This window comes from Pezoporus occidentalis, unplaced genomic scaffold (assembly GCF_034315485.1).
Source record: "Pezoporus occidentalis ecotype Australia unplaced genomic scaffold, CSIRO_AGI_Poc_V1 ctg309, whole genome shotgun sequence".
NCBI classification, from domain to species: Eukaryota; Metazoa; Chordata; class Aves; order Psittaciformes; family Psittacidae; genus Pezoporus; species Pezoporus occidentalis.
Genome location: NW_026915041.1, coordinates 372,601 through 396,315, shown reverse-complemented (window position 1 = coordinate 396,315; position 23,715 = coordinate 372,601). Strand labels below are relative to the sequence as shown.

Sequence of the window (23,715 nt, the reverse complement as noted above, 5' to 3'; positions counted from 1 at the left end):
ACAGTTCTCAGCACAATTAACGGCATTTTCTAGAAACTGGGAAAATAATGTCATCCAGTTTAGCCTCTTCTTTACTGTTACCCACTACCGGAATTTAAAGGTTTGGCCGCACCACCGTTTCACAGAAAGGAGGAGAATGAAACATGAAGTTTTGTTTAAGGTACAATTCGTAATGACATGAAGACTGAAATCTAAAGTTTCAGCATTCGTATTTAACTATCTACACTCAACAGAAAAAGTGGCTTACCAACCAGTACTGCAGCAGCCCTAAGGGTAACAGATATACAGACACAGAAGGATGTTCTCCAAAACATATTTTTAATGTAATCTTCATCTGGAGCCTAAAGAGAGCAAGAACAGAGAAATATGCTTGTTATTCCTTTTTTACATTACTGTTAAAGCTAAATTTCTTCACATGAAGAGGAAACTCCAATATTTCCATACATGGAGCTAGCCCTGCATAGGAAGTCTTTGTGATAGAACACAAATACCATGTTATTTATAACCAAAACAACAATAACTTTTCATTTGGCCCTCACTGAGGGCTCAATTCACACTCAAAGCCATGAGGTACGAGCAGTCTAGTATGTCCCCCACCAATTTTTCCAAAATTACTTTGAAGCATTAAATACCAACTGGTTTCATCATAATCACAGAAGATGGAAGTTAGTGTGTAGTCTACTTACTCGCATTTCCCAGCATCTTAGAGTTTAGCAGGCATCGCACTCTGTATTTCAAAGCATGAGGAAGCTATTTCAAGAGCAGTTATATCCTGCTGCTGTCACCTTGCATTTGATATAAAACTCATGAGAGGCACATTTTTCCCTCATGAGGCTTTTACCTTTCCTATAAACCCTCCTGCAAGGATTTTGCTACAGCACTCCATTCCTTTTTTAAAAAGTAGTGTTCTGTAAAAACGGAAACAGGTTTATTTTAATGAGTTGTAAAACAGTCAATAAGAGATACCTCTTTGGGGACTCTGAAAACACACAAAATTACTTCTTATCCAGTGACTGCTGTAAAGTACATATGGAAAACTGTTGCCTTGCACTTCAGAAAGTGTCTTTACACTACACTTAACAAAGAGAACAAAGACACCAAAGACAGCTGAATCTTGTTATCAGCATAAACTATACAAAAATAGGAATAAAGTCTCATAGAATTTGGTAAGAAAAGCTTTTATTTTTTTTAGGAGAATACTATTCATCTTCCTGGATTAAGTATTTCATTTGAAACCCAAGACAATTAGAAGAAAAACGGATTTAAGCATTTATCCCCTACCCCCCAAAAAAATACAACTTTGGAGGTATCAACAAGCAAGGAGGTACCAGTGCCTCTGCCTCTAGAGAGCCTTACAGTGAACTGTATAATCAATTTTAAAAGCTGTTACACCCCTGCAGGGCATACAATTTTTTCAGCAGTGTTCCCAATATTTTTCTGCATTGGTAGCTCAGAAGCAGTATGTTTCAATAGGGAAAAAAAAAATAAAATCCCAAATAGGAAGAGAAAAATGAGAAGAACAGGAAGGCCTAAACACAGGCCTAAATGGGCTTGTTGACCTTCTGGATCAAAAGCCCTGTATAGGTACACTTACAGCCCACCACTGAAATGAAATATCAAGTCAAAAATATCCAGTATGCTATACCATTAAATTTACAAGTAAACTATATTCTATGCAACTGAAATGATTTTCACTTTAAGACATCTGCATAATAAATTCTACTATTAATCAACAGTAAAGTGCTGAATTAAATTAATTACCTGAATTGCACTCACATTTATGATCTTTATTTATAGATTTCTTATCAAGTCAAAAGAGCCCTTTCTGTTGCAAAAGCTAAGCTGTTGTGCAAATATTATAAAAATAGGTACTTTAATTAGGAGCTATATACACAACAGAACTTCTGTTTTTTGTTATGTAGAGCAGACATAGCAGAGGTGAAAAAGCCATGCAAGTATTGATAAAGACACTTAAAATGAATTAAAAAAGACACTGCTATAGAACTTTCAACACCCTGCCATACAGCCGTTTACTGTATTAGATGACGTCTAGATGCGGACAAATAAGCATCATGCCACCAACATGCTTTAGTTTCTTATATAGCTAATACTGATTTGTAAATTTTAAACTACAGCATACATTTGATCTATTTCTCATTAAAGTGTACCATTAAGTTTGAGGTTAAACTTTGAACAACTTCACATCTAATTACATAACCAGCACAAGCAAGACATTAGTGCAAAGGGGAAGGTGTCAATTGTACATAATGAAGACTCCTCCCCTAACTGCACGATGCAATAAAACATCTTCAGATTTAAAGTTCAAGTGGACTACAAAGAGAAAAAGTGAGATATTCTCCCAAATTTAGAACAAATTTCCAGAGGATCAGAAGGAAAACAACCTCCGTTACAGGTCAAACCCAAATTTGGACAGCTGGTAAGTAACTCCAAAATTTATCATGCTATGAACACAGCAGTCTTGGAAAAGCTCCAAACAAACTCCAAAAATCGGCATTTAAGTTCACATTGGCCAAGTGCTGCATAGAAATATGCTCACACACAACAGTCATGTTTAAGCCAGTGCATAGAGAAGATAAAAGCACTTACGGTAGCTGCAAATGTTAACAGTCCATACAACTTGTACATTTTAGCAATGAGTCCATAGAAAAAGGAAAGAGAGTAGAAATGCTCAAGCAAAACCAAAAAGATGACCTTCCAACTGTATAAAATCCACACACTTACAGTACAAAGATATCAGTGGAAGATACTTAACTCAGACCCAAACACCAACAGGAAAGTAAGACCAGAATAGACAAGCCTTTCGCAGACAATTTGAAGAGTCTAAATATGGCACTACATTTCTAAATAATCCACAAAATATATTATATGGAATATTCATATTAAATACTAGGTACCCAACTCTGCAGATCTGACACTAACAATGCTTTAGCCAATGAGAGCAAGATGAAGCAAGCTAAGAGAATGCTGGTGTATTGTAACAGTGCTCAAGGAAAATATTATCATGAAGTCATGCTTCAAAACCGTACTCTGGCACTCCATACTATCATCTATGGAGCAAAACAAAGTTCTCTAGTTTTTCAGGGATGTGCCCTGTGTAGCATATGTTATAATTCGCTATTACACGGGCAGCAAGACACTGCAAAGTAGTATGATTTATTGGCTGGATTAAATTTTTTGCCATTTCCTTTTCATCCAGTAAATCACTAGCAGTTTGTTTATGTGAGTTTGTGGCATCAAAGTGAGAACCTGACTCGATAAGAAGATTCATGATGTCTGGATGGTTGTTCAGTGCAGCAATGTGTAGCGGACTGTTGTTATCAAAGTCTCTGACATTTACATCAGCACCACATTCCACTAGGATAGCAGTAACTTGTAGAGAGGGGAATTTACAAACTGGGTAGCGACCCACACATGTAGTTTTATTGTCAACAGCAAGGTGAAGTGGACTAAAGTTATTCTTCCCTCTAGGCTGAAGCTTAAGAAACTTGTAAATAGTCTGTTTCTTAAAATGCTCCTGTTCTGAGGTGCAAGGTACTTTCTCCAACAAGCAAATTAAATGCAAGATGATGGAAAGGGCTTTGTTCACCTGTATTGGATCAGGAGAACACTGGGTTTGTTTCATGGCCCGTTCTATTTCAAGAACACTTTTGCACAGTATACCCATGAGATCATCAAATGTGACAGTAGTGCCTAGCAGGCCTTTTGCCCTGTCCTGAAGCATGAAGGAAAAAAGTTCAGCAAACGATAGCAAACTGCTGGCTGTCATTGGGCTCAGTGGGTCAAGATTGCTCTGCTGCATGTCCAAAGCATATTTCCATAAGTTGATACAACGCTTGAAGTTTCCAGAGTCAGCATAGACAGCACCTCTGTATCTAATATAGTAGGATGTATCTGGGTGAGATGGACCAAGAATTCGTTCTCTAATTAATAGTGCTTGCATTCTCATTTCATCAGGGTCTGCAATAAGATTTTCTAGCTCTTCGGAGCTGTTTACTTCTTTAGCATAATCATATGCCATAATTAGTGTTTGCGGCACAGGTTTGCTCAGGATATTAGTCCTATCACTGTATCTCATTTCCATAGCTCGCTTCCAGTACTTCATGGCACCAAGCAGATCCCTCTTTTTGTCCACAAATGTTGCTCCTAGAAGTTCCAGGGCATTTACGCGTTCAGCCTTAGTGGTCTGCACATGCTGTGTCAGAAAGTCCACGATATTTGTATGGCCTGTCACACTAGCTGACAGCAGGGGAGTCATTCCGTAACCATCCTGTTCCATTTTAGCACAATACTTCAGAAGCATCTTCATGATCTCCAGACTTCCAGACTCCGCACAGTCATGTAACGCTGTGTTTCCTGCAGAATACAATTATACAAACCATAATCAAGCTATAGTCTGAACTTTGCACTCTAACAGTTTAAAAATAGTTTAAAAATCACCAAACATTAATAGTTAATAAAAAGGAGCTACCTGTTTTGACATCTATGGTCTATGAAGGTTTACATGACAAGTCAAAATATCCAAGATCTGATTAAGTATCAAGGCTGATAGGCAATTATACAACCCAAAACATTCTATATTATCACCTGAAAGAATTAAACAGGTTTTAAGGACCTCTTTGTCCCATTATTTCAAAAAAAGCAAACCCCACCACAATTAAAACAGAATTCCTTACTATATAAAAACCACAGGAGCAGGCAATTCCTTAAGAGTCAAGCAAGCAGGGTAAAAGACCACCTTGGCTGAACAAGGAACTCCTTATAGAGCTCAAAAGGGGAAAGAAATTGTACACTCTCTGAAAGCACATTCAGTCTTTGTAGGAAGATTACAGAGCTGTGGTTCATGTATGCAAGGAGAAGATACAAAAAGACAAAGCTCAATTACAGCTGAAACGGGCCAGTGCTGTGTTAGACAACACAAATGCCTTATGTAAGTTAACAGCAAGAGTTGTAAAGAGAAAAAAGAAATCAGACCAATATATGTTGAAGATGGTCTAATAAGTATGATAAAGTGGAGGCTTTCAATGTTTTTTCTGCCCCAGTCTTTAATAATACGGATAGACCTTGAGATGCCCAGTCCCCAGAGTTGGAGGACCGAGTATGGGAACAGTGAGTTTTCATTTGTGGACAACAAAATTTTAAGGGACCAGCTGTATCAGTTTAACATTCACAAGCAGTGAAGGAGCTAGCCCATGTTATGGCAGGACCTTCTCTATTGTCTACCAAAGAGTCTTGGGAGGTCCCCACTGTCTGGAAGCTAGCCAGTGTTATTCCAGTTTATAGGAAGGACATGAGGGAAGATCTAGGAAACTACAGACCTGTTAGTCTAATCTCAGTTCCTGGAAAAATTACAGAGATTATACTGGATACTACTGAAAGGCATTAAAGGACAACGCAATCATCAGTCAGCATGGAGAAGTCCTGTTTAACTGATTTGATATCCTTCTATGATAAGGTCACCTGCCTGGTGGAAGAAGGGAAGGTGATGGCTGTACTTTTTCTGGATTTTAGTAAGGCTTCTGATGCTGCCCTCACAGCACCCTTCTGGGTAAATTGTCCAGCTCTGGAATGTGCAGGTTCACTGTGTGCTGGGTGAAGAACTGGGTCAACAGCAGGGCTCAAACTGTTGTAGTGAATGGGGCTACCAGTGGTGTTCCTCAGGGCTTTTCTAAGGCCAGTTCTGTTCAGTATTTTTATCAATGATCTGGATCTAGTTGAACATTGTAGGTCCCTTCCAGCTAAAATATTCTGTAAGAGATTTTGTATCTGCTTTCAAGTATGAAAAAGAAACTTAAGCTGTCTCCATGTTTTCCCTTCTTCCCCTGTCAAATTTCCCTTCCTCTCTATCCCCAGAAATGATTAAAAAATAATGAGATCTATATGAAAATTAAAGTTGGGCTAACTCAGTATTGGCTTTGTGTGCCTCCATACTATACCCCCTCTTCTCTCCACCTACCAGACATTTTGATTTACGCATTTTGAAGCAATAACTGTATTACAACAGGCCCTTGATCTCAGCTGGGGCCTCTTGAGACTGCCAGTATGTTCTGAGGGAGCTGGATATTTTGCCAAGCACATGTATAGACCCAGACAAACTATTCTTAATGCTTTCTTAGGTCATTATCCCAAAGTCCTAAGTTAATTCATCTACTCCTCTGGTTAAGATTTCCACAGGCAAAAAGGGAAAAAAAAAAATCCAACCCAGAACCTTCAAATCCAACCCAGAACCTTCAACACACAACATCTAAGTGTCTTATCATTTACATACAGATTATTTCACATTAGCATGACATTGCAGAGTCTTTCATTTAAAGGCATTCCCTTTCTAACACTGTGTGGGAAAGTTTCTAGAAAGCACTAGTGTCACCTGTTTGAAAACCGTATTCACAGAAAATTAGAAAGCAAGCATTGGACACCACAGTTAAATAACTTAACTATGAGGCTTCAACTAGATGAAAATTTTGCCTTTAAAATTACACAATTTATATCTACCTTGCTCTTCCATAAGGTGTTATACATTCTACAAGTTCAGGCACAGCACTTTTTGGCCTTCCACTAATATTAAATTATTAAGTGAAAGCTTATGTAAAAATGCCACCCCCAATTAAAGAGATCTTGCATCATTAGTCCTGCAAATTGCAGTTACCTGCGCATCAGATCATCAGTTACTGTGACACTGTCAGTATGTTTCCATATTCACAAATGAGACATTCTTTTATAAGGGTTCTCTGCACATTCAGATTTGGCTTTTTAAAGCTGAGAGAGAAGTTTCCTGAAACTTCCTTATTTACATTTTTGGTAGGCTTTTTTTTTTTTTTAAATGACAACAAGTCAGCAGTTGACAGTGTGCTTTGCTATTGTATTTCCAGTCTCTTAAGACAACTACAGTGGGTCAGGAAACAAAACCAGAAAAAAAAAAAAACAAAACAGAAAAACACAGAAAATATCAGATTGTTTCATTAACAGATAGCAAGCTTCACTTGCAAAATATTCCTTTTATGAAACACTTCTAAATAGCAGCCAGCAATTCTATCACTCACTAACAGGTTGAGGAAAACACCCCAAAGTGGCACCTGAAATTATCTCTTAGATCAAGATCCACAAAGCTAAAAACAGTTCATATAATAACAAGTTTGTTAATTTGGCATCTGTATCAAATATAATTCCCTCTGTCCTTATCACACACCACAGACCAGAAAATGTCAATACCTTTAAATGCCTAACATGGGAAGGTGTCAAATGCAACAAACTCACCAATGCACATACATTTTAAGTCTTTTTACTATGCTGGAGAAAGTCCAGTTGGTACGTAACTTCAGCAGACATCCTAGAACTAAGGACTGGCTGTCCCCTCAGTCCATCTGCACTTCTGCACTCAGTGATGAAGACAAAAAACAGATACATGTGGGTGCTGGCTAAGCCACCAGTTAATACAGCCCTTCCAGAGTGTATTCAAGTCCATCCCGCACATCAGAGCTCCAAAACACTGGAATTAGCACCTATTTTTTAACTGCAAGTCTGTATTTTCAATGTATTTTAAAAGTCGTGGCATAAAAGTGTACTAAAGACAAGCAAAAAGATATTAACAAAGTTCCTACTATTGCTTCACATCTGCTAATACACATTTTTCTGTCTTTGACAATAGGCTCACTGGCACCTATTCATATTACACGTTGTAGACCCATTGCCATATAATGCTGCTCTTGACACTCTTATCAATTACCAGCCATATATGCTAAGACACATTGATACTGAAAAAATCCCACATAGATTAAGCTTGGCTATTGTCTGGGTAAATTCAGGTCCTATCCAACAGTCTACATGTCATTAACTTATAAGGCAGCTATGCAGAGCATATGGAAATATGCTTAAGACTCCACAAAATTTCAGTACTCTGTCCAACTGCATGTCCTTAGTTTAAAAAAAAAATAATAAATTGTGTTTGTATTACAATTTTTGACTTTGGTTTAAGCAGCTGTTACTGACAGTATAACAGAAGTAGTGTAATTTTTTAGCTACTTATATTGTAGTATGCCTTAGAGTTAGAATAACCATAGTTATTTTAAGCCATGCACAAACCAACAACGGAAGGCCACCACCACTAATTCTTAGCGGCTGCACCTCACTTAGGTTTGACTGGATGTTACAGGTACCATTGTAAAAGCCAACAAATTTTTAGAGAGGAAATGTTGACTGTGTAGACAAATAGTTGAGAACTGACAATCTAAAAAATAATAAAAAAAAACAAAAACCAAAACAAAAAAAAAAAAAAAAACCACCACCACATATACATAAACCCCAAGAAATAACAAAATTACCAGCCATCTACACACAGAAGTATATCAACTGTGAAATTTTAGAAGAACTCAAAAGAAGAAGAAAACTTTTATCCTGCTCTATGTTTGATATATTGAGCAGGAATTGGAACAGCTCAAGTAAGTATGGCAAATCAACCATTATTCTGTAAATTAACTCACCCATTTCAGAACCACTGTATTGTCTATAGTGACAAGAATATACAGTGGCTGAACACAAATCAGCAGTTAATTTTTGTAACAAACTAAAAGCCAACACTACATCTACTGTTATATTAAAAAAGGAAAAGGCTGGAAAACTTGATATTTCTTCTCTTTGATAAACAGTTTTCCAAGAGACATATACAAAGATAGTGGTTAAATTACTTTTTTTTTTAAGGTGTGAATGGTTATTTCAAAGTAGGTTTCAATAAATTTTCTTAATCCAGTATTTACTTCAAAATGATCTGCATGGATTTAATTACATACAGAAGACAGTTAATATTCCAATAACACAAAAGTTTCATTGCTCTTGCACAGAAATAAAATTAGACTGGATATGTTTTGGTAGTCACAGTATTTCTCTGCTAGAAAGTGATTCCCACTATTATTAATACTCCTTACAAACTATCTGTATCACACTTTACTATTCATATTATCTAGTAACTTCCTCTGATTAAAAAAGCAACAAAGGAATGGAATAACCCTACCTCCAGTCCTTCCAAATCTTGCAAAAACAAAGTAAGAAAATAGGTATGGTCAACTGACACCATATCTTCATGTTTTATTCTTTTGTTACTTATTAAAGTTAGTATGAACACTACACAGACCTAATTCCCTAACTATCCACTGTTACCAAAAACTGATCAGAGTGAGGGTTTAGCATTCAAATTCATAATTAGGCCATTTCTTTCTATGTCAGAAGCAAATAATTCCCAAGATAGACTGGTAGCATGTGACATGGGAATGAAAGAAAATGAAGCAGTCACACAGAAAGTGACTTGAAGCCAACCAAGTACATCTATTTCCTAATACTTACAAAATGCTTGGTTTCTAAGTAGTAAAATTTATATTAAAATTTAGGATCAATCTGACTTCATATTCAAGATGTTTAAACATAAGAGAAGAAAGATTTCATTTAAATGACTGGTCAGTATGTAAAATTACCCACGTGTATATTTTTGTAGCCTTACAAATTAGATTAGTCACTTTTATAAAGTTGTTCATGTAACATCAACTTTTTTCCTAACAGATCACTTGAAGTAACCAAGTCTAAGAGTTTCACTGATTACAAAAAAATAGATGTATTACTATGTACACACAAACATGGACAGTGCACAGGAAAACTGCTACAGATCCCTACAAATAGTTTGCATGACAAAGAAAAGCTAAAGGTATGTGTTTCCTTTAGAAGAAATTAAGAAAAAAAATTGAGAAGAACTGCTGATCTCAGCAAGCTATTTCAATATAGTTTCCATATGCTGTAAGGGAACAATTGCTCTCTTGTTCACCACAGCACTTCAAAAGAAGTTGCATAATCAAGATTACCCATATAAAGCATGCTGTTCTCCATTTAATTTCAGCATGGACTCCTTTTTAGTTGAAATTATTGAATTTGTTTCTTTAAACTGTATCCTCCTTATTTACAAACATTCCTACTGAAGTGCAGTTTCCACAGTGTCAAGCATGAAATATCTAAAACATGGAGTGCACTACATCATTAACACCAAATAAAAACAAACTAAAACCAACCAAACAATAAACTCAAACCAACAAAAAAAAAAAAAAAACAAACAACAAAACACCTAAAAACCCAAACCAGAAAAAAGACCCTAAACACTTTTAGAGCAAGGGTTTATTCACTGTGTAGGGAGAAGAAAGGGGAGGCTTTAGTTTTTTTTTTGTTTGATTCTTTCCCCCTCCCCAAAAACGAATCTTTGCAAACAGACAAGACTGGCAACCTCAGAACAGAACAAACCTTTCAGACTCCTTAATGTGTATTGCAAGAGAAAATTAATTTTTAAACACAAACATAAACACTGATCATAGAGCAAAAACTGAAACTCTCATCTTCCTGTTTCTGGGTCTGTCAAGTCTGTACAAGTTTTTTTTCCTTTACCAGCAGGTTTGAGTGTTATGCTTTCCAGTATCCCACATAAATAACAAGACTGAAGTCTGTATGCTTTTATAGTTTCCAAAGTGGGGAAGCAAAGTCAACAAGCCTTGTCCTCCACATTATTTTACAGAATTATTCTGATCAATTACTGTCCCAGTAGAATTTAAGAACAAGATTTTGAATCATAGTGTTATTCTGCATTTTCAAAACCAATGAGTCCCTCCAACTGCTATGGTAGTACGGAGCACCATAAATGATGAAGAGTCAGGGCTTGAAATCAAAGGTTCCTGTGCAGTACTCAAAAGACAACTAAAGGAGCACGTAGTCCAGCAGTCCTTAGGAAATGTTCTTAATACTCAGAAGAAAAATTAGCCTTTGGACCATGTCGTGGTTTAAACCCAGTCAGGTAATTCGTTCACTCACTTCCCCCCCTTTCTTGCCCTCCCCCTGCTCTCGGAGGGACGGAGAGGAGAATCAAAAAGAATGCAACTCCCACGGGTTGAGATAAGAACAGTTTAGTAACTAAGGTATAACACAAATCGCTACTGCTACCACCAATAATAATAATGATAAAGGAAATAACAAGGGAAGAGAATACATCATCTCACCACCAGCCGACCGATAACTCGCCCCCCAGGCCCAACCAAGCTCCGACCGATACCTCCTCCAACCCAGCAGTCCCCCGGCCCTTCCGGCTAACTCCCAGTTGCATCCTGGGCATGACGTGCTGTGGTATGGAATACCCTTTGGTCAGTTTGGGTCAGGTGTCCTGTCTCTGCTTCCTCCTGGCTTCCCCTCCTCCCTGGCAGAGCATGAGGCTCACAAAGTCCTTGGCCAAACCTAAACATCACTATCAGCTCTGTTCCCAAGCTGAAAGTCAAAACACTGCACTGCACCAGCTACCAAGGAGGAGAAAAATGACTGCTACTGCTGAACCCAGGACAGACCAGCAGACTAGTCTGCTAACTGAAGAAGAGCGACAGAATTAGTGAAGACCACTAGTAAAAACCACTAATATCACCCTGACGACAGAGACCACATACCAAGCACCTGAGCAATGGAAACACTTAAAAGCCATGTTCAGGAAAAAAAAAAACAAAACAAACCTGCCTTCCAAGTAGATAATTTTTGAAAAGAAGACTCCTTATTTCCTGCACCATTATACTCAGACCATCCTTGCTATCAGATGTGTACTTTAACTGCAGAGCAAAGGGGACGAATCTCAGCTGCTACAGTCTTGTGGAAAAGGATAATGCACAACATAAATTACCAAATTTTGCACTGCTCATTTTCAAAATGCAAGATCTAAGTGTCCTGTCTGGAGTTAGAACAGAAGGATAAAATACCTATAAACGGTCTGCATGCAAAACAGAATCACAAAAATCACAGAATGGTTTCTGTTTGAAGGGATCTTAAAGCTCATCCAGTTCCAACCCCTGCCACAGACAGGGACATCTTCCACTCGACCATGTTGCTCCAAGCCCCGTCCAACCTGGACTTGAACACTGAGGCAGCCGGTGTCTCATTACCCTCACAGGGAAGATATTTTTCCTAATGTCTAAAATCAAATCTCCTCACCTGTCAGCTTAAAGCCACTGCCCCTTGTCCCTGTCCTTACATGCTCTTGTAAAAATTCCACCTCCAGATTTCTCATAGGTCCCATTTAGGCCCTGAAAGACTGTTTTAAGGTCTGCCCTGAGCCTTCTCTTCTACAAGCTGAAGAAGCCCAGCTCTCTCAGCCTCTCTTCATAGCAGAGGTGCTTCAGCCCTTCCATCATCTTTATAGCTTCATCTGTACTCACTCAAGCAGGTCCATGGCACTCTTGCGCTGAGGGCCCTAGAGCTGAACGCAGGTCTGCAGGTGGGGTCTCACAAGAGGAGAGGGGGGAAAATCACCTCCCTCGAGGTGCAAGTTCCTGGGCTGCAAGTGCACACTAAAGCCAGCTCATGTTTTTCTCATCAACCAACACCTCCAAGTTCTTCTCCCCAGGGCTGCTCTCAATCCAATATCCACCCAGCCTGTATTTGTGCTTGGGATTGCCCTGACCCAGGTGCAGGACCTTGCACTTGGCCTTGTTGAACTTTGGCTGGCATTGGCTCACCTCTCAAGCCTGTCAAGGTTCCTCTGGATGGCATCCCTTCCCTCCAGTGTGTAAACCACATCATACAGCTTGGTGTTGATGGCAGACTTGCTGAGGGTGCATCAATCCCACTGTCCGTGTCACTAACAAAGACATTAAAATCTTGCCAGTCCCTGAGGAACCACTTGGACCTTGAGCTACTGACCACAACTCTGAGTGTGACCATCCAGCCAACTCCTTATCCACAGTAGTCCATCTGTCAAATTCCTCTCTCTTGACTTTAGAGACCAGGATGTCATGCACGATAGTGTCAAATGCCTTGTATAAGTTCAGGCAGACGCTGTCAGTCACCATTCCTTTATCCACCAGCACCGTGGTGGCATTAGATGGAAGGCCACCAGTTTTGTCAGGCACGCTTTCCCCTTAGTGAAGCCACACTGGCTGTCACCAACCACCCCTTATAGTCCACATGCCTTAGCACAGTTTCTATAAGGTTCTGCTCCACAATCTTGCTGAGCACTGAGGTAAGACTGCCTGGCCTGTAGTTCCCCTGGTCCTCCTTTTTAAAATGAAGATTACACTTCCCCTTCTCTGGTCAGCAGGAACTTCACCGGACTGTTATGACTTCTCAAATATGATATATGACAGCTCAACAACTACATTTGCCTTTTTTATTACAACAATTATATGAAATAATTTATTCTAAGCATAAAATCCAACAAACACAGCCCCAGGTATATCCCCCGGGGAGCCCAGATCTGTAATTTGAAGGCCCAAGGATTGCTACTGTTACAGGTACAAGCATTTCCCTCCCTACACATAGCAAAGACTGCACAGAAACACATCAGTGAAACACTGTATTCAGGAATACAGCAGCCAATTCTGAACATGGTAAGGAAGCACCACTCTTAACAGGTCACTGACAGACTTTGCAATGCAGAAGAGAAAACTGAATGCAGCTGACACAGAAAACATCCTTCTCATCCAGCACAAAGGTAGGTAGGTCTGTGCTTCACTTCAGGAATTGTTCTAGAGTAAGAAATGTCCCACCCTTCTTAACCCACGTATCAGTTTCCCCCCACCACCAACACCGTTCTTGTTATATTAAACATTTGTTAAGAACTCTTTTGTTTACATGTCTGTTGCCTATGTGCTTCATAAAAGTTTGGGGAAACTGTGAAAGTTTAGATTTAAAAAACAGAAGAAACGAAGACAACTAAAGGCTCATACTTCAAATTCAGAACCACTGGGCATCTTTTACAGTAGAGCATTTACCTACACTATGCATCTTGTTACCTCCCCTCTTCACAACCATGTCCTGTGGGACAGTGGCAGACTGACCATCTTCCTCAGTGTAGCATCTGATCTGATTCAGACTCTGAAGTCCATGAGTATCTAACTCCCTAGCTGTGCTTCTGCACTTTTGAAACAGACATTCAAGAACCTCTGCATCTGAATTTGCATAGTCCAGAACACAGCTGTGGGATTCTGCCTGTATTTTAGAAGCAGGATTTCACTGTATGTTTTCACCTGCTCTGTTACATACTCTGCCCCTGTTGTCACCCAGACTTTTAGATGTTTGTGAACTTACCCATTTTCTCATCTTTCCCTGAAACTGTCAACACTTTGAAACTTTTTCATGTCTTTTCAAGCTTTAGATTTTCCTGGGCTTTCTTCACATCTTAAAGTTCTACCTTGCAAGATTATGACCCAGTGGAAAAACAAGGAATAGTTCAAGTAATTTTGCCCACATCTTCCCTTTCTCTCTCCCTTCTTTCCCCCCTCCCTCCCCATTTTAAGAATAGTATCTGGAAAAGAAAATATACTAATCTCCCACAAGAGCACCTCTACTGAAGTTACATAGTTTTGTTTGCATAGTGTTGCCATTTTAAAACGAACCAAAACTTACAGTAACTAAAGCTTTTACATCTTCCACAGAACAGCAGGCTTCCCTGTATGTGGCCCAGGAAGGGGTCTATTTAAAAAAAATTCAGACATAATTCAGACTAACATTTCCTATTCAAGAGCAGAGCACTCAGGTTCTCTGTAACTCCCCATCACAAGGTGTCCTGGGTTCCGCAGTAGCAGTCATGCGGAACTCCCCCCATGCCTCCCCCCATGCCTGCCCAGGGACCCAGGAGCCCCACTCCAGCTCAGGCCTGGGCATCAAGTCTTTGCCCAAGCTATATTTTAGATTAACCTCTTCCTAGTCCTTGCTCCCAGGATGGATGTTGGACCTGCATAGTAGGCTTGCCTCCAGCCCTGTGTCTGTTGCCACCACCTGCAGCTCCTTGTGGGAGTCCCTGGATGGGGTCTCATCCTGATTCATCTCCTTGCCTTGTCTGGGACTGTCAATGAAACCTCTCCCTACCATTGTGACCAGAGCCCTGTGCCAATTGCAAACCACAGTGATAATCACTGCAGCCAAACCAGAGGACCAATTCGTACCAATATCAGTTGCCCCTGTACGCAAGAGAACAAGCAAAAAGGAGGCAAAAAGGGTGAAGCGAGATGAAGAACCAATGAATTCACCACCCGGTCCAGAATCTGATCAGGAGTCATCATCACATGACGAAGAAGAAGAAGAAGAGGTAACTTCTCGACCTCGGACCTCAACCGAGCTGCGGAATATGCGAAAAGATTTTACCCGTCAACCAGGGGAGCACATCATCACCTGGTTACTCCGATGCTGGGACAATGGGGCTGATGGTCACGAACTAGAAGGTACAGAAGCCAAGCAGCTGGGATCACTTGCTAGAGAAGGGGGAATTGACAAAGCAATTGCAAGAGAGAAAAAGTCCCTCAGCCTTTGGAGGAGGCTCTTGGCAGCTGTGAAAGAAAGGTTTCCGTACAAGGACGATGTTATGAGTCGTTCGGCCAAGTGGAATACTATAGACAAAGGCATCCAGTCTCTGAGGGAATCGGCCATCGTAGAGATGATCTATCACATCAAGCCGAATAACGGGGATACACCTATAGATCCAGATGAAGTTGAATGTACACGACCCATGTGGCGAAAACTTACACGGAATGCACCGTCATCATATGCCCATTCATTGGCAACAGTAACCTGGAATGACATAGTACCACTAACAGTGGATGAAATGGTTCATAAACTCCGAGAGTTCGAAGACAATCTCACCCCTTCCATCATCTCAGCTGTGAAAAAACTGTCCCAGGACATCGAACAATTGAAGGACAATCTATCTGATTTATCCGGCTCCTCACGTGTACCAACACACGTCTCAGCTATTAACAAAAGGCGTCCTATTGTTCAAGAGAGGAGATACAGGAGGTATACGCCACGGGGTACCCTATGGTTTTACCTGCTGGATCACGGAGAAGACATGACAAAGTGGGATGGAAAACCTACTTCAGCTTTGGAGGAACGGGTGAGTGAACTGAAGAGGGGAGCAAGGGCCAAGACTGATCATCCCATGAGAGCTACGGCTTCAGTCTCTGGTGATCAGTTTCCCAGATGGAGTGGAAGAGCTGATTTTACTCCAGCTCCTGTGATAAAGAAGAATAATCCCTTTCAACACGACTTAAGTGTCCAATGCTGTGACGACTGTTAGAGGGGCCCTGCCTCCAGCCAGGTGGAGGTAGGGGACAATCGGATTTACTGGACTGTGTGGATCAGATGGCCTGGCACATCAGTCCCACAGAAGTATAAGGCTCTAGTAGATACCGGTGCACAGTGTACCCTGATGCCATCAAGCTGTCAAGGGGTGGAACCCATCTATATTTCTGGAGTAACAGGAGGATCCCAAGAGTTGACTGTGCTGGAGGCTGAAATCAGCCTGACTGGGAGGGAATGGCAAAAGCACCCTATTGTGACTGGTCCAGAGGCTCCATGCATTCTCGGCATAGACTACCTCAAGAGAGGGTACTTCAAAGACCCAAAAGGGTACCGGTGGGCTTTTGGTATTGCTGCTTTGGAGACTGAGGAAATTGAGCAGCTGTCCACCTTGCCTGGTCTCTCAGAAGATCCCTCTGCTGTGGGGTTGCTGAAAGTTGAAGAACAACAAGTGCCAATTGCGACCACAACAGTGCACCGGCGGCAATATCGCACCAACCGAGACTCCCTGATTCCCATCCATCAGCTGATCCGTAGACTGGAGAGTCAGGGGGTGATCAGCAGGACCCGCTCACCCTTCAATAGCCCCATATGGCCAGTGCGAAAGTCTAATGGAGAATGGAGACTAACAGTAGACTATCGTGGCCTGAATGAAGTCACACCACCATTGAGTGCTGCCGTACCGGACATGCTAGAACTTCAGTATGAACTAGAGTCAAAGGCAGCCAAGTGGTATGCCACGATTGATATTGCCAATGCATTTTTCTCAATCCCTTTGGCAGCAGAGTGCAGGCCACAGTTTGCTTTTACTTGGAGGGGTGTCCAGTTCACTTGGAACCGACTGCCCCAGGGGTGGAAACACAGCCCTACCATCTGCCATGGACTGATCCAGACTGCACTGGAACAGGGGCAAGCTCCAGAACACCTGCAATACATTGATGACATTATTGTGTGGGGCGATACAGCGGAAGAAGTCTTTGAGAAAGGGAGGAAAATAATCCAAATCCTGCTGAAAGCCGGTTTTGCCATAAAACGGAGTAAGGTCAAGGGACCTGCACAGGAGATTCAATTTTTGGGAATAAAATGGCAAGATGGACGTAGACAGATCCCCACAGATGTGATCAACAAGATAACAGCAATGTCTCCGCCAACTAATAAGAAAGAAACGCAAGCTTTCTTGGGTGCAGTGGGGTTCTGGAGAATGCACATCCCAAATTACAGTTCGATTGTAAGCCCTCTCTATCATGTGACCCGGAAGAAGAATGATTTTAAATGGGGCCCTGAGCAGCAACAAGCCTTTGAGCAAATTAAACGCGAGATAGTTCATGCAGTAGCCCTTGGACCAGTCCGGACCGGACCAGATGTAAAAAATGTACTGTACACTGCAGCTGGGGAGAACGGTCCTACCTGGAGCCTCTGGCAGAAAGCTCCAGGGGAGACTCGAGGTCGACCCCTCGGCTTTTGGAGTCGGGGATATAAAGGATCTGAGGCCAGCTATACCCCAACTGAGAAAGAAATACTGGCAGCCTATGAAGGGGTTCGAGCTGCTTCGGAAGTGATTGGCACTGAAGCACAGCTCCTTCTGGCACCCCGGCTGCCCGTGCTGGGCTGGATGTTCAAAGGCAGGGTCTCCTCTACACATCATGCAACCGATGCTACATGGAGTAAATGGGCTGCACTAATTACACAACGAACTCGAATAGGAAATCCCAGTCGTCCAGGCATTCTAGAAGTCATCATGGACTGGCCAGAGGGCAAAGATTTCGGAATGTCACCAGAGGAGGAGGTGATGCGTGCTGAAGAGGCCCCACCATATAATAAACTGTCAGAAAGTGAAAAGCAGTATGCCTTGTTTACTGATGGCTCTTGCCGTATTGTGGGAAAACATCGGAGATGGAAGGCAGCTGTATGGAGTCCTGGACGACAAGTTGCAGAAACTGCTGACGGAGAGGGTGAATCGAGTCAGTTTGCCGAGGTGAAAGCCATCCAGCTGGCCCTGGACATTGCTGAACGAGAAAAGTGGCCAGTACTTTATCTCTATACTGACTCATGGATGGTGGCAAATGCCCTGTGGGGGTGGTTGAAGCAGTGGAAGCAGAGCAACTGGCAACGCAGAGGTAAACCCATCTGGGCTGCTGCACTGTGGAAAGATATTGCTGCCAGGGTGCAGAACCTGGTGGTGAAGGTACGTCATGTAGATGCCCATGTACCCAAGAGTCGGGCCACTGAGGAACACCAGAACAACCAACAAGTGGATAAAGCGGCTAAGATTGAAGTGGCTCAGATGGACTTAGATTGGCAACGTAAAGGTGAATTATTTTTGGCCCGGTGGGCCCATGACACTTCAGGCCATCAGGGCAGAGATGCAACATATAGATGGGCCCGTGACCGAGGGGTGGACTTAACAATGGACACTATTGCCCAGGTTATTCATGAGTGTGAAACATGTGCTGCAATTAAACAAGCCAAGCGGTTAAAGCCTCTTTGGTATGGAGGACGATGGTTGAAGTATAAATATGGGGAGGCCTGGCAGATTGACTATATCACACTGCCACCAACCCGCCAAGGCAAGCGCCATGTGCTTACCATGGTGGAAGCAACCACCGGGTGGCTGGAAACATACGCCGTGCCCCATGCCACTGCCCGGAACACCATCCTGGGCCTTGAGAAACAAATTTTGTGGCGACACGGCACCCCAGAGAGAATTGAGTCAGACAATGGGACTCATTTCCGGAATAACCTTATAGATATTTGGGCCAAAGAGAGCATGGCATTGAGTGGGTATATCACATCCCCTACCATGCACCAGCCTCTGGGAAAATCGAACGGTACAATGGACTGTTAAAAACTACACTGAGAGCGATGGGTGGGGGAACTTTCAAGCATTGGGATACACACTTACCAAAGGCCACCTGGTTGGTCAACACCAGAGGATCTGCCAACAGGGCTGGCCCAGCCCAGTCAGAACTGTTACATATTGTAGAGGGGGACAAAGTTCCCGTGGTGCATATGAAGAATTTGCTGGGAAAGACAGTCTGGGTAATTCCTGCTTCAGGTAAAGGCAAACCCACTCGTGGGATTGCTTTTGCTCAGGGACCTGGATATACTTGGTGGGTAATGCGGGAAGATGGGGAAGTCCGATGTATACCTCAAGGGGATTTGATTTTAGGGGAAAACAGCCAGTGAACTCAATTGTATGCTGTTGCCTGCTGTGTAATGCTTTTATAGCCCATCAACTAGATGTCTCCAGGTCACCAGCGACTGGCCCTGGCTTCCCTCCAGCCATCATCCCAACAGAGAATGAACTTTGAACATCATGGACCGAATGGACTCGGCAGCATTATAGGGATTGGTCCATGCACTAAGAAAATGATTTTTCCTCTTGGTCTGTATGTATATGGATGTATATATGTGGGAGAGCGATGGTGTATTGAAAAATGTGGGATCTGAGCACGACGTGAATGGTATGGAATAAGGGGTGGATAATGTCCTGGGTTCCGCAGTAGCAGTCATGTTTTTCCTTTGTGTTAACTGGTACAGTGCTGTGTTTTGACTTCCAGTTTGAGAACAGTGTTGGTGAAGCCGATGTTCTCGGTTGTTGCTAAGTGATGTTTACCCTGACCAAGGACTCTGTGAGGCTCATGCTCTGCCAGGGAGGAGGGGAGGCTGTGAGGAAGCAGAGACGGGGCGCCTGACCCGGGCTAGCCGGGGAGGTATTCCATACCACAGCACGTCATGCCCGGGGTGAGGGGTAACTGGGAGTGACCCGGAAGGACGGGGGTTTCCGGGTGGAGCTCGTTTCTCTTGGCCGGTGGTATCGTATTCTCTTCCCTTGTTATTTTCCCTTATCATTGTTGTAGCTGATAGTAGCGGTGGTGATTTGTTGCTGGACTGTTTTTGTCTCAACCCGTAGGAGTTGCACTCTCTCGATCCTCCTCCCCGTTCCTCCGGGAGCGGGGAAGGGGAGAGCCCCGGTGCGGGGAGGCAGGGGGGGGAGACGGACACGGACCTCGATTGTTGTCAGCTCGGCACCACTCACTGGGAGTGAGTGAACAAGCTACCTGACTGGGTTTAAACCACGACACAAGGGCAGGCATGCTGTCAATTATTTAGTACACAGCAGTTGTACAGCAGGGAGTAGTACAACCTGAAAATAATACACAGGTGGACATGACAAAATAGAATTAATCCTGTTGGAAATACTAATTTTGAAATTAATAGGTACTGAGAATGCTTGCAAAACAAAGCCACTGCAATACCCACACTGCTGCAATACTTAAGGCTATCAGTTTTCCTGCCTTTCCACTGCTGACTTTCACTTTCAGATTTTATAGCACTTTCTACCTCACTGCTGCTTATTAAACAATTTGAGATCAAACTACTTTAAGATGCCAAAAAGAAAAGGTATATTTGTGTCATATCAGCAGCGATTTCCACATACTTGATACCCATTTTGTACACACATCCATTTGTACACATGGCAGTTTGAAGTATAAAATGAGTTTTAATGAGCTAAAGCATATCCAACCCAACTTTTTTAAATTTAATTTAAACAAGGATCAGTTACACTTAATGAATCTTTGCTCACTTGTGTGAGTCACACGGAAACTAAAAGAAGCAGAGGCAGGAAGGAATTAAGAGAGAAAATTCTCAGGAGTGCGTGGCTGCCACTCAGTCATCTCAGCAAAAGCAAATAACGCTTATGCACAAGTGAATAAGGACCAGTATAGTAAAGCCTACTCCACCAACACAAAATGAGGGGAGAAAAGAGCTGCAGAGATATATAATTTTCTCTTTTACATCATTTAACTGCACTGCTCTGTTCACACCTATCATATAAAGGGATAGGTTTAAAGCTAAAAAGCAATACACAGTTTATATTTAGCTTGTTATTCCAAGAAACCTATCTAGAAAAATGACATTTTTATCCGATCACCAGTCCATGATGATTCATAAGCAACCGAAGGACATAAGGTTATTTATGTTTATTTTGCTCTGCCCACCTTTCTGACAAATCTGTAGTTTAGTTTTCTTTACATTAAACCCACATATCTGCATGATTTGCTGAAAGGCATATTTAACTGTTTTTCCAAGAATTACTCTCATATTTGGTATTTACCAGTATCATACAACAATCTAGACCTAAATTATACTTTAACAGAAATAACTTTAAAGTATAGTATACTGTTACAAATGTAATTTGCCTAAAACAGGCAGTGGAAACTGCCTTTTACACTACAAGAAGGTTTATTAGCAAGTTCATAATATAAATATCTCAAAGACAGGTGCCAGACTCTTTTCAGTGGTGCCCAGCAACCAGATGGAGAGCAATGGCCAGTAACTAAAATACAAGAAGCGTCACCTCAACACAAAGAAGAACTTACTTACATTGAGGGTGGCAGAGCACTGGACCAGTGTGGGGTCGTGGAGTCTTCCTCTCTGGAGACACTCAAAACCTGCCTGGACAAGTTCCTGTGTAACTTGCTCTGGTAGCCCTGCCTTGGTAGGGGGTTGAACCAGATGACCCCCAGAGATCCCTTCCAACCCCAATGATTCTGTGAGATATATAGATACATATATAAAATAAGCTGCTGAGGCAGAATCCTAGCTCAGTCAGCTAAAAAATTAACTGTAAACTCCAACAATGGGTATGCTTTTCAAGCAAATATCACACCCACATACAAGTCTGAGATGTAATGAAAAACTGTGTTTAAACCATGAGAGCCACATAATTATGATCACAGCAAAAATGCCAGAAATCTTCATTTTGAATGATAACACCAGGGTAACTAAACAGGTCACAGAGATATCATTTGTGATCTGCCCACCACCAGAAGTCCTTCTGTTTGGATCACAGTCACCTCCAGCTTCATTACTTTAATCTTCATATATGTTTTTGTTTTCTAGCACTGAAAAAGGCCCAAAATTATTTAAGAATCTGGAGGAAAAGGATGGTAGAAAGCAAAGTGGTTATTCATTTCCAATGCAGAAAATATTTTCTCTCCTTTACGCACCTTTCCTTGTATTAGCCTTATTGCTATAGGTCAGTTTTATGTCCTGCATATCTGCTTTGTTAAGAAATAGTATAAAGAAGAAGAACACATGCTCATATATTTAAATACGTTGCTACACCAACATCTATAAAGAGGATTTCTCAGTGTGTTCATCAGGTTTTCGCACAAACAAAAGTGAATTTTCATGACTGTCTTTTTAAGAATTATGGGGTTAAGATTAAAATGTGTGAATTCAGAATGAAATTATACAACCTGTGTTAGCAAAGGAGTAGACAAAAGAACAGTAAGAACATTACTAAATACACTTCACCTCTTTCTCAACCACCTACAAGTAAACCACCACAATATTTTTGGATGTCAGCCTCCTGAAGAAGGTTAAATGAGTGACTTCACCCTTATGCACCACAAAGGGAAAAAAAAAACCCAAACTTACCTTTAACACTTCTTCGGTTAACATCAGCTCCTTTCTCAAGTAAATACTGAGCAATTTCTTTGTGGCCTTTGTAACATGAGATCATCAAGCATGTATGCCCATGACGATTGGATACTTCCAGGTCTGCTTTGTGCTCCACAAGGTACTTTACTATTTCCAGGTGACCATCAAAACAGGCAGCTCTAAGCGGCGTTGAATTTGTCAGAGTTGTGTTGTTGACAGATGCACCATGATCTAACAGACACTGCACCACCTTCAAGTGACCAGCTGCAGACGCTGCCCATAACGGCGGAGCCCCCTCAATGGTCTCACCATCAAAATTCACAGAACCCCCAACTTCTATTGATGCAGAGCAGTGGTCCAGCAAGTATTCCACCATGTCTAGATGACCGTAACGGGCTGCCATCAGAAGTGGTGTGGCACCACTGGTTTTCTCTGATATCAGTAGGGCTACCTCTTCTCTTGTTTTGCTTGCCAGCAGCTTAGAGAGGAGCCGCAGCTTGCCATCACGAGCTGCAGTGAACACTGCTGTCTTTAGATCCATCTAGTCTGCACCTCTCTGCCTCTTAAAGGACACACGCCTGCCTTTTTCAGGGTCAAAAGCTTACTAGATACACACAGCCCAAACACAGTGTCCCCAGCTTCTTCTCAGAAGAGTTTCATCTAGACGGGTCAACACGGAGATTCCGAACGGGGTCCTGACAAAGCACAAGCTGTGCTTGCTATGAATCTGCAAGAGAAAGAATTCTGGATGTTTTCACCTCCTACTTCACAGACAAGTAACCGCAACTGTGCTTTTTCTACAGCTACACTCACTTGCTTCTGCGGTGTGCTAGCGTCCAGCCGCCTTCCCTGGGACGTCCCCAGGCAGCGCGGGCCCCTGAAGAAACCTGTTGGGGGGGGTGGGGGTGGGGTGGGGTGATGATCCTACCCGCCTGTTATCCATAGGAGAAGAGAAATCCTCTTCTCCCTTACAGCGATAAGAGCCATGCCCCCGATTTGTTCTGAGCTGCGGCTTGAAGAGCTCCTGCTGCCCCAAGAAACACACAGACATGTATCCACACGGGGAAAGCCACGCGAGGAAGGCACCGCGCGCCCCAGCTGAGCCTCAGAGGAGGAGAGACTGCGCCTGCCTTTTCCCTCACTACCAGCTCCCGCCCGCCCAGAGGATCCCGGCCCTCC

General features: G+C 42.1%; 1 protein-coding gene across 1 annotated transcript; it reads right to left on the bottom strand.

Moving 5' to 3' along the window:
• Window positions 1-299: 299 nt before the first annotated feature.
• FEM1C (fem-1 homolog C) lies at window positions 300-23,414 on the bottom strand. Its single transcript, XM_062627841.1, has 3 exons — window positions 23,350-23,414; window positions 22,534-23,263; window positions 300-4,374 (listed from the first exon to the last, which is right to left on the bottom strand). The coding sequence occupies exons 2-3, from the start codon at window positions 23,075-23,077 to the stop codon at window positions 3,065-3,067; spliced, it is 1,854 nt and encodes a 617-aa protein (XP_062483825.1). The 5' UTR covers window positions 23,078-23,263; window positions 23,350-23,414; the 3' UTR covers window positions 300-3,064.
• Window positions 23,415-23,715: the final 301 nt, after the last annotated feature.

Bases quoted from the DNA above. Each gene is read 5' to 3' on its own strand.
- FEM1C (XM_062627841.1), bottom strand. From the start codon at position 23,077: ATGGATCTAAAGACAGCAGTGTTCACTGCAGCTCGTGATGGCAAGCTG. The intron at 4,375-22,533 runs GTAAGTTTGGGT...TGTATTCTGCAG, and splicing joins TAACCGAAGAAGTGTTAAAG to GAAACACAGCGTTACATGAC.